We start from the raw sequence: 9,371 nt of genomic DNA, 5'->3' as shown, positions 1-9,371 counted from the left end.
ATTCGAGCCGTTCATGCCAGACTGGGAAGAGAGGTGTTGTAATAATGTAAAATATGTGAAAAATAATGTGTTTTTCGAACAACCTAGTATGAGAGCCTGTTCTAGTACACCCCTAAAACAAAATCAAGACTTTGTAAAAGAGCATAATAGGACCCCTTTAACTTGAGCTTGCCGTTTCCGGCTAAAATAGAGGAGTCCTCTATCCATAATACTGCTTCTCTGAATCAGGAGAGAAATATGCACAGTCCAAAACAGCTCTAAACAAATATGTGGGCTTATTTTGATGTGAGAGACAACAGGAAATTGACTTTTTCACTGGAGGAAGCGTTATTATGGATTATGGACTCATATTTTAGCTGGAAGCAGTGGTTTGAAGTTTTAAAAATGTCATATTAATGTTTATATTAATGATTTGTTTATTACAAACACAGATTTTCACTTTACTAAATGTTAATTGATGGACTGGAGTTGTGTGGATTATTTTGATGTTTTTATCACCTGTTTGATGCAAGTTCAAGTGATGTAATGCTCCATTTATCAAATGTACAAACAAACAAACTCATCTACATCTTGTATGGCCTGTGGGTGAGTAAATTTTCATTTCTGGGTGAACTATTCCTTTAACAAAACCACAATCTTTTTTCTATAACCCCTTTGACCTTGAGCAGCACACTTTAGTCCATTTTACACCAATGGGACAGTCAAATTATGTAATGGGGAGTCATTTTGAATGAAGCATTTACTAAATAGCAGCTAACTCTTATGTTCAACCACCCGCTTTACTTTACATTTCTTGTACTTTGCTGTGTAATGAGATGTGAGGCAACATGCCCAGCATGAAGTCTTTCACTTACATAACATAAAAAAGGTGATTCAGTTCAAGTAAAAAAAAAAAAAGTCTTGATGGAATTTTTCTTAAAAACATGCAGCTTTTGGCTGCACAAGACATTAACTGATGGACTGGAGTGCTGTGGATCACTTGTGGATTATTGTGATGTTTTTATCAGCTCTCATTCTGACGGCACCCATTCACTGCAGAGCATCCATTGGTGAGCAAGTGATGCAATGCTACATTTCTCCAAATCTGATGAAGAAACAAACTCATCTACTGAATATCTAAAAACAGAACTGGGAATGCACGAGTATTATAACTGCTGCTGTATCTCACCCTTCTTGACAGATGGCTGTAGCTGAATCTCCAAATGACACACCTGTGTACTCGTATTGGCCATAGGAGATCTCTCCAGCAGATCCGCACTTCTTCCCTTTTGATATAAACAAATTGTTTGATTCTTCCAACACAGCATCAAAATTAAGTGACTTTAAACTTAAAACAAGACTAAATGTCTGCCAATAGGGTAAAAATGTAATTTATTTTTCCTCACCCCATTTCTTGTTTTAAGCAAAGTCACTCAATTTTGATAAATTTTTTCAGAAAACAAAACATTTTAATTCTAAAGTAAATGTGTCTTGATTTAAGAATGTTTAGATAATCTGAGGAAGAAAATCATTCTTTGCAAGCATTGCAAGAGCAAGAAAAATAAGTAAACTAAGTAATATAATAAAAATGAATAATGTGATGAATGACTATTTTATTAAATGGATTAATTAAATGATAAATTATTATAGAACTAAATGATTCTAAACTAATAACAGAAAATAAAACAACAAATGTATGGTTACTCTCTTGAAGCTACACACATACAGGCTGGTACTTTGAATCCTCAGATGCTTTAATATAGAAAGTGGGAGCAAATGAAGTTAAAAGTCCTCTGGCGTACTTTCACATCGGAGCTGCAGGTTTGTCCACTGGCCATTCAGGCAGTGTATACTGGTGCTTCCTCTGGCCCGCACGTATCCTGTACTGCATTTGTAGTGAATGCGAGCACCGGATGGATACTCTTTCAGTGTGAAGGATCCGTCTCTGGGGAAAGCATGAGGGATTGACGGAGCTGGACCACATTTACCTGTGAGAGAACCAAAATTTCCATTCGTAGACATTTACTGTAGAATTCAGAATGGCACAATACTATACAACCCATTTATATAAATTCGTGTGAAGTTTCCAGTGTGAAGAATGGAATAGTGGAAGCTATTTTTTTTAAATATAACAAATATAACAAAAAAATATAAAAATGAAAAAAAATTTTTTTATGAATGTTTATATTATAAAAATGCATAATGTATTTTAAATAATATTTTAACAGATGATATATAAGAAAACAGCCCAGTGGGTCATTCTGTTCTACAAGTAAGTAATCTATTTTTTAGTCATACTGTCTATATAAAACTAAACAAATGTAATAACATGATGCTAGCAATGCTAAGGTTATGTCATATATATATATATATATATATCTTTGAATGCATTGTAAGTAGGGATGTAACGATTCACTCAACTCATGATTCAATTCGATTCACGGTTTTTTTTTTTTTAACAAAATGAGATTTAAGACAAATTATAAATTAAATGTGTCCTTTTATTATTGCTTGGACAAAATGCTGCATGTTTCTTTGTGAAATTGAAATATAACACTATAATAATATACTAATATAGCACTTGTAAATTATTGCTCTTTTGTTGGTTTTGATTGCTTCTATTGTCCTCATTTGTAAGTCGCTTTGGATAAAAGCGTCTGCTAAATAACAAAATTTAAATATAATGTAAATGTAAATAACAAAACTAAATTGAAATTTTAAAACAAGCCCCAAATCAAATAAATAAGTAACACAAATAAAATAAATATCTTCATATAAACAAACTAAGGCTTTGTCTGTGCTCTTTCCATTTAAAATGAGAGGCAACCACTGCATTTTAATCACGATCGCGGTTAATCGTTACATCCCTAATATATACCCATGTAATGCACCCACCAGTAGCTGAAATCCTTTTAGGGCGACACTCAAGCAAGGCCTGCCACTGGCCTTCTGGTCCACATGTGACCACTGGTGAGCCAATCAGATCAAATCCCTCATTACAAATCACATCCACAGTGTCTTTGGGTTTGTACACCCTAGATCCTGGTTTTATCCTTCCATTTGCCACAGCAGGTGCTGAACAGGTGATCACTGAACATGAACAAGGGTACAAATGATTATTTTTGCTTTAAAACACAATTAGCAATTTTATGTATGCGTGCAGACATTTTTATCCTAAGCATGTGTCTTTATGTGACATTCAAGGTTTTAAAGTTCAAACTTGGAGGGTTCATGAATTTGTTTAGGAACATGTTCTTCTTTATCAGGATCAAATTTTGAAGGCGTTAATGTTATAATAAAATGACTCGATATTCAAAATATTGAAGATTATCAGCTTTTGTGTGATGCAATGATTCAGAAAGCATCATCTGTACTAACACTGACACACTGGCTCCTTTGGGTGCCATTTTGAGTGTGCGTGACACGTGAAAACTCCAGATCCGACGAATCCTTTACTGCAGGTGACAGATATGAACTGTCCCGGCATGTAATCAGACTTCTGCTCTTTCACTGTACCGTTTTTTCCCAAATCAGGAGTGGGACATGTCTTGGGAATAGCAAGTCTTGAGAGCAAAACCTTTGCAAACTGACCTTTTGAGATAATCAGCAAAGGTGAGGAAAAAAGCAGAAAGACTGAAGTGAAGTGAATTTTGACACAACACATTTAAAGAGATTTGTGTCTTTTGAGATATAACAGAAATTAATGTGTGTGCTATGAACACATACAAGAACTTTCGGAGTTCAAAACTGTCTTCCCAGTCCAAAAACAGCATTTATTGACACTAAATTGCTAAAACTTTTCATTCATTAACTTTTCAACATTCACGAACGGGTTGTTTCTTAAAGAAGCAACGACAGCAAAAAAAAATGTATCAAATAAAGATCATAGAGAGGGTAGAAAACTAAAGTGTATAGTTTTTGGCACAAAAAAAAAAATAAATAAATAAAACTATCTACAACTATAAGAGGATCTCGAGGAGGGGGAAAGTAAATAATAATACAAATATATGATATGAAACAAGTGCTCCTGACAAACAACAAATATTTTTTTTGTTTTAACAGTCAAACACAAAATAAAAATTAAACAAATATCTCATTTCTAATGTTTTATATGCAGATTAAATAGGTCTTTATTGTATAGGTCTAATTGTCTCCCGAGACCACAGAAGGGCGCAATGAGCAAAATAATGCAGCGCATTTTAATTATCAACGCAAGGATGTAACTCTATAAAGAACGTGCATTACGTCTAAATTAACTCATAAAAATCAAATATAATTTTGTAAATTGCCTAAACAATTATGAACAAAACAGCATCATGTATTTATGCATTGCTTAATCCAAAGAGCCGAAGCGCCATTCACACAGACTGCATTTAAAAATATATGAGACGCAGAGAAAAGGAATAAACCCTCCACAAATTTTCGACGTGTTTTCTAAAAGTTTAAACTGTTTTAACTTTGCATGGCTTTCTATACATCTCTTGTGTGAGATGCGAGTGCAGCAGTCATATTTGTCAGGCTAAAAAATGCGCTGAATATGCGTTCTGTGTGAATGGCTTGGTTTCGGTTTTAACCCATTCAAGATCTTCTCCGCATTGAGCTTCTATATTTCTCTAATATTTTGAATGCATAACACAGCAGCGGCACATCTCGTGGGCTAGCTAGACTAACAAAACATTAAAATGCTACAACGTCACTTACATCATCACAGCACAGCACTCATTTCAGCATGTGTTTGTGTGTGCTGTCTGCGTCACTCATAGCACGTGCCTATATTGTGCACTATATCGAACAATTTTTCTATCGATATCGAAGAAGGTGTACCGTCGATAAATATCGATACGTTGATATAAATCCAATGCTGGGTTTTGACGTCAACCCGATTTTCATTTTTAATCAAAAGTCAACTTTATCGCCCAGGCCTATGCTCCTTTTTCACCCACTTTACAATCCACTGGGTAAAAAAAAAAAATCACAAGTCTGATTACTTATCAGACCATAACCAAATGTCTGCTAAACATCATAACATTACCATTCAATGTTAAATTATTACATCATTAGATATATAACATCATATAAATCCAACGTTGGGTTTTTACGTCAACTAGATTTTCATTTCCAACCAAAACTCAACGTCTGTCCAACGGTGGAAGTTTTAATGTCAACCATTTCTTAATTCTAACCAAAACTCAATATCTGTCCAATGGTGGAAGTTTTAGGCTACGTTTACACGACAACGATGTAGTCAAAAACGTAAACGTTTTTCCCTTGCGTTTTTAAAAAGTTTCACATATACACGACAACGTTTTTAAAACGATTCGCGTTAACACATTTCCCCGAAAACGTCCAAAAACGCTGTATTACGTATGCCAGGCCAGTAGTTGGCGCTGTCACCTTGTTAGTAAACAGTACCTGTAGGAAAGTGACGATTATATGTTGTATTGTTCGCGCTTGCCTTTAAAATCAACACGTACTGCGCATGTCTAAATACCTAACACGTACAATGGACACGCATGACTTCACTGTTTTCAAAGATTCCCGTTTTGGGTGTTTACACAGAAATTATAACGGTGGCGTTTTCAAAAACTTGCACTCAGTGTTGCCAATTTAGCTACTTTGTAGCTAGATTTAACGACTTCCCTGCCCCTTTTGAGACTTTTTCAAAAGTTTAGGGACAAATATAGCAACTTCTTGGACAAACCTTATCTAAGTTCTCATCTTGACCACTGATCTACATTCATCTTTATATAGATCAGTGAATTTGCCATTATGATGTCATCTAGTGACATTTAGCTACCAGTTTTAGCTACTTTCAACTGAAAACAGTTGGCAACACTGCTTGCACTTTGAAACCCGTTTTCAAAAATATGCGTTTTCAGTCCCCAAAACGCCGCTGTCATGTAAACGAACAGGCAAAACGCATAAAAAGTTTTCAGTTTTTGGCTGAAAACGTTGTCGTGTAAATGGCCCCTTAAATGTCAACCATTTCTTATTTCTAACCAAACCTCAATGTCTGTCCAAGTTTTAATGTCAACCATTTCTTAATTCTAACCAAAACTCAATATCTGTCCAACGGTGGAAGTTTTAATGTCAACCATTTCTTAATTCTAACCAAAACTCAATATCTGTCCAACGGTGGAAGTTTTAATGTCAACCATTTCTTAATTCTAACCAAAACTCAATATCTGTCCAACGGTGGAAGTTTTAATATCAACCATTTCTTAATTTTAACCAAAACTCAATATCTGTCCAATGGTGGAAGTTGATATAAATCCAACGCTGGGTTTTGACGTCAACCCGATTTTCATTTTGAATCAAAAGTCAACATCTGTCCATTTTTTTCTAAACAAAATACGACGTCTCTCCAACACTGAGTTTTGACATCAACCCAATTTTTTTTCCCAACCAAAACTCAATGGAAGTTGATATAAATCCATCATTGGGTTTTTACATCAACACGATTTTCATTTCAGATCAAAACTCAATGCCTGTCCAATGTTAGAAGTCTAAGTAAATCCAACATTGGGTTTTGGCATCAACCCAGTTTTCATTTCCAACCAAAATTCAACATCTGTCCAATGCTGGAATCCAACACATTTGTGGTAAAATTGACATCCGGTGCCAGCTGGGTAGAGTTAGACGTTTAGCGCAAGAAACTGCTTTTAGTGAGCAGCATTCATTCTTTGTATCTCTTGAAATGCATCATTGGAGGAAGAAGTGGATTTGAAATCAGGTTCAGACTAAGTATTCAAACCAAGTGTGAAAACAACATAAATTACCTTTCGAGCGGCACACAGGCAAGCCCTGCCATTGGCCGTCTGGTCCACATGTGACCTGTGGCGAGCCAGTCAGTACAAATCCCTCACTGCAGACAATGGTTGCAGTGTCTTGGGGTGTGTACTGTGTCCTTTCTCCAGGTTTTATCCATCTGTTTGCCACAGCAGGTGCTAAACACATGATCTTCGACACTAAACCAGAAGAAAAAAAACAACTGATTGTGCCAAAATCATGACATCTGATTACAGGAATCAACCACTAGAGGGCGACATTAAGCGGCAGAGCCAGTTCTACAAATCTTGGAAAACCCACCTCTGATTTAGAGGGATTTACCGCCATACAATCCTCTTACATCTAATACACTGTAAGTGTCTGTTGAAATGGCTCCTGCGTCACACTTTTTCATAGTTTATGGTTTTTAGAAGATATAATTGTATTTTGATGAGAATGTGGTTGTGACCGTTAGAAACGTTGTAGTGTTTTAATAAAATTAAGGTACATTTTTGTGATGATTTTAATATGACAAAGGGTTAAAAACTCACCCTCACAGATGGGGTCCATCCCACTCCAACCGTTTTGCATACACATACGAACTCTTTCTCCTCTCAAAACATAACTGCATGAGAAAACAATTATATTAAGGAGCAAAAAAGTCATTAACATCATGAAAGGGAAACTTTATTGGCCTGCTTTAGTAAACCATTTAGTAGGAGATCTAGAACAATCTATGGATGCTGAACCAAGACAAAAAGAAAAGCAACTTTCTACACTTATTCTACCTGCTCTATTTATTATCAATTAACCATGTTTTCACCAATTTATGGACTGCAGACATTTAAAAAAATGAAAATAAGGTTCAAATACCCTTTATTACACGTAGCAATGGCTTTATCGCCAAATGATTGCCCTTCTCGAATGTACTGCCCGTTCTCTACGTCACCTAGCGCATTGCACTTTTTCTCTGTGAGAATAAATGAGAAAATATAACAATGTGGAGTACAATGAATGAATAAAAGAGATATTTTAGAGACACAGATAAACAGATGCATCTTACTTTGGCATTTCAGGTTCAAGGCTGTCCAGTGTCCTTGCAGACACCATGATGTTGGACTTCCTTCTGAGGGTGTGTAACCCGGGGGACATGTATACATCACTCTTTCTCCATGATTGAACTTTAATTTATGGAGATAACTTTTGTGCAGCTGCTTGCCGGGATACTTTGTTGGTTCGCCACATCGAGTAGACAAATGAGACACTGAAACAGTTTCAAAGCACAGCTCAACAACAAAAATAAAGGTGAACGAAAATGCAGTTATATAATTTGCCTCAACAGTTTTGTTGGCGGTCATACTAAAAATAGCATATGCTTGCTATTAAATCACTTAATTAGTTACCAATATGATGATACTGATAGTCTGTGTAAAGGTGAATAATCCGAGTGTTTTGAATGTAAACTGTGCAGTAGCTATGACCTTTAACTTGAAGATATAATGCAATGTAAGACTCCAGGTGGAGGGAAATCTATTTTAAACCTGTGGTTAAGGGGAAAAAATCTCTAAGGAATGCACAAGAAAACAACTCCACCTCATAGCTTATGAACTCAATGTTTAACTTTATGCCTATGAATACACAGCATGCATTGATCTTCCAGTAGCACTGAATATTGCCAAAACGGCTTATACATAAATAGAAATAAAGGATTACTTAGTCATCAGTTCAAATATATAATATGTGTAAATATTGGCTGGAATAGCGGTGCGGTGTATCAAATGCAGACGCGACGTGTCACATCGAGCGTTTGATGGTTATATGGAGTTAGTTTGGTCGTGTAGACATTTAATGCTAAATTTAAAAGTTACTCACCAACGAAGTGCGCAAACACAAGTATGAGTATATTCCTCCAAACAAGCGCCATATTCACGGACAACTGCAGATGAACTGAAGTACCGTTTCAACCCAAACAAATACTGCGTTAAAATCACACACACACACGCCTGCTGTCGTCACGAGAGCTCAAAGCCTGCCCTCATTTCAGTTTCAACTCCCAGCAACTTTTGCATCAGGTTTGCTTCTTGTAAAATAACAATAAACGACTGACTCGTTCAAATAATATCAACATTTAAGTCGAACAGAACGCAGGTTCATCGAGACGCCTTTTTGACTCTCTTAACTAGCTTAGTGTTTATTATGTTACTAGTAGCTGTTTTTAATTGCCAGTAATTAATTAACATACTATATGGTAACCACAAATGTGACCCTGGACCTTTTTAAAAATATCTTTCATAACATAGTTGAGAATCGTCTTTATATAAAGTTTGGTATAAAAAAAATGAAAATTGATTTCTGGTTAAAACAAAAATCCCGCTCTTTTTGCCTTTTCATGTCTATTTATTAAAAAAAAAACAGGAGTTTTTAAAGTCCCGATGTCCTCTACAGAGGACATGGCATAACATATGAATAAAATATCATTTTTCAAAAATTGTATTTTTCAAAATTTTTCTTATGCTCTAAACAATGTAGTGACATGACAAAATACTAAATTCACAAAACTGTTTTTGTTTTGTGCTCCAGGGTCACATATGAGCAATGGTTTTGCTACACTAACCATAGTGTTT

At 35.5% G+C, this 9,371-nt stretch overlaps 1 protein-coding gene across 2 annotated transcripts in view; it reads right to left on the bottom strand.

Annotated features, from left to right (window-relative positions):
* The window catches only part of LOC107737061 (sushi, von Willebrand factor type A, EGF and pentraxin domain-containing protein 1-like), a 13,479-nt gene extending 4,737 nt beyond the window's left edge, over positions 1-8,742 (bottom strand). Inside the window, exons 1-9 of one of the 2 annotated variants that reach the window (XM_016548462.1) lie at positions 8,620-8,742; positions 7,811-8,011; positions 7,621-7,717; positions 7,299-7,372; positions 6,759-6,947; positions 3,358-3,570; positions 2,875-3,069; positions 1,782-1,967; positions 1,169-1,265 (exon numbers count right to left, since the gene is read on the bottom strand). In XM_016548462.1, the coding sequence (XP_016403948.1) occupies positions 1,169-1,265; positions 1,782-1,967; positions 2,875-3,069; positions 3,358-3,570; positions 6,759-6,947; positions 7,299-7,372; positions 7,621-7,717; positions 7,811-8,011; positions 8,620-8,671 (1,304 nt within the window). In that variant the 5' untranslated portion in view covers positions 8,672-8,742. The remainder of the gene's footprint in view (positions 1-1,168; positions 1,266-1,781; positions 1,968-2,874; positions 3,070-3,357; positions 3,571-6,758; positions 6,948-7,298; positions 7,373-7,620; positions 7,718-7,810; positions 8,012-8,619) is intronic. The other variant, XM_016548463.1, reaches the window with a different exon arrangement.
* Positions 8,743-9,371: the final 629 nt, after the last annotated feature.

This window comes from Sinocyclocheilus rhinocerous, unplaced genomic scaffold (assembly GCF_001515625.1).
Source record: "Sinocyclocheilus rhinocerous isolate Xijiao unplaced genomic scaffold, SAMN03320098_v1.1 scaffold464, whole genome shotgun sequence".
NCBI classification, from domain to species: domain Eukaryota; kingdom Metazoa; phylum Chordata; class Actinopteri; order Cypriniformes; family Cyprinidae; genus Sinocyclocheilus; species Sinocyclocheilus rhinocerous.
This window is presented reverse-complemented; position numbering and strand designations above follow the sequence as displayed.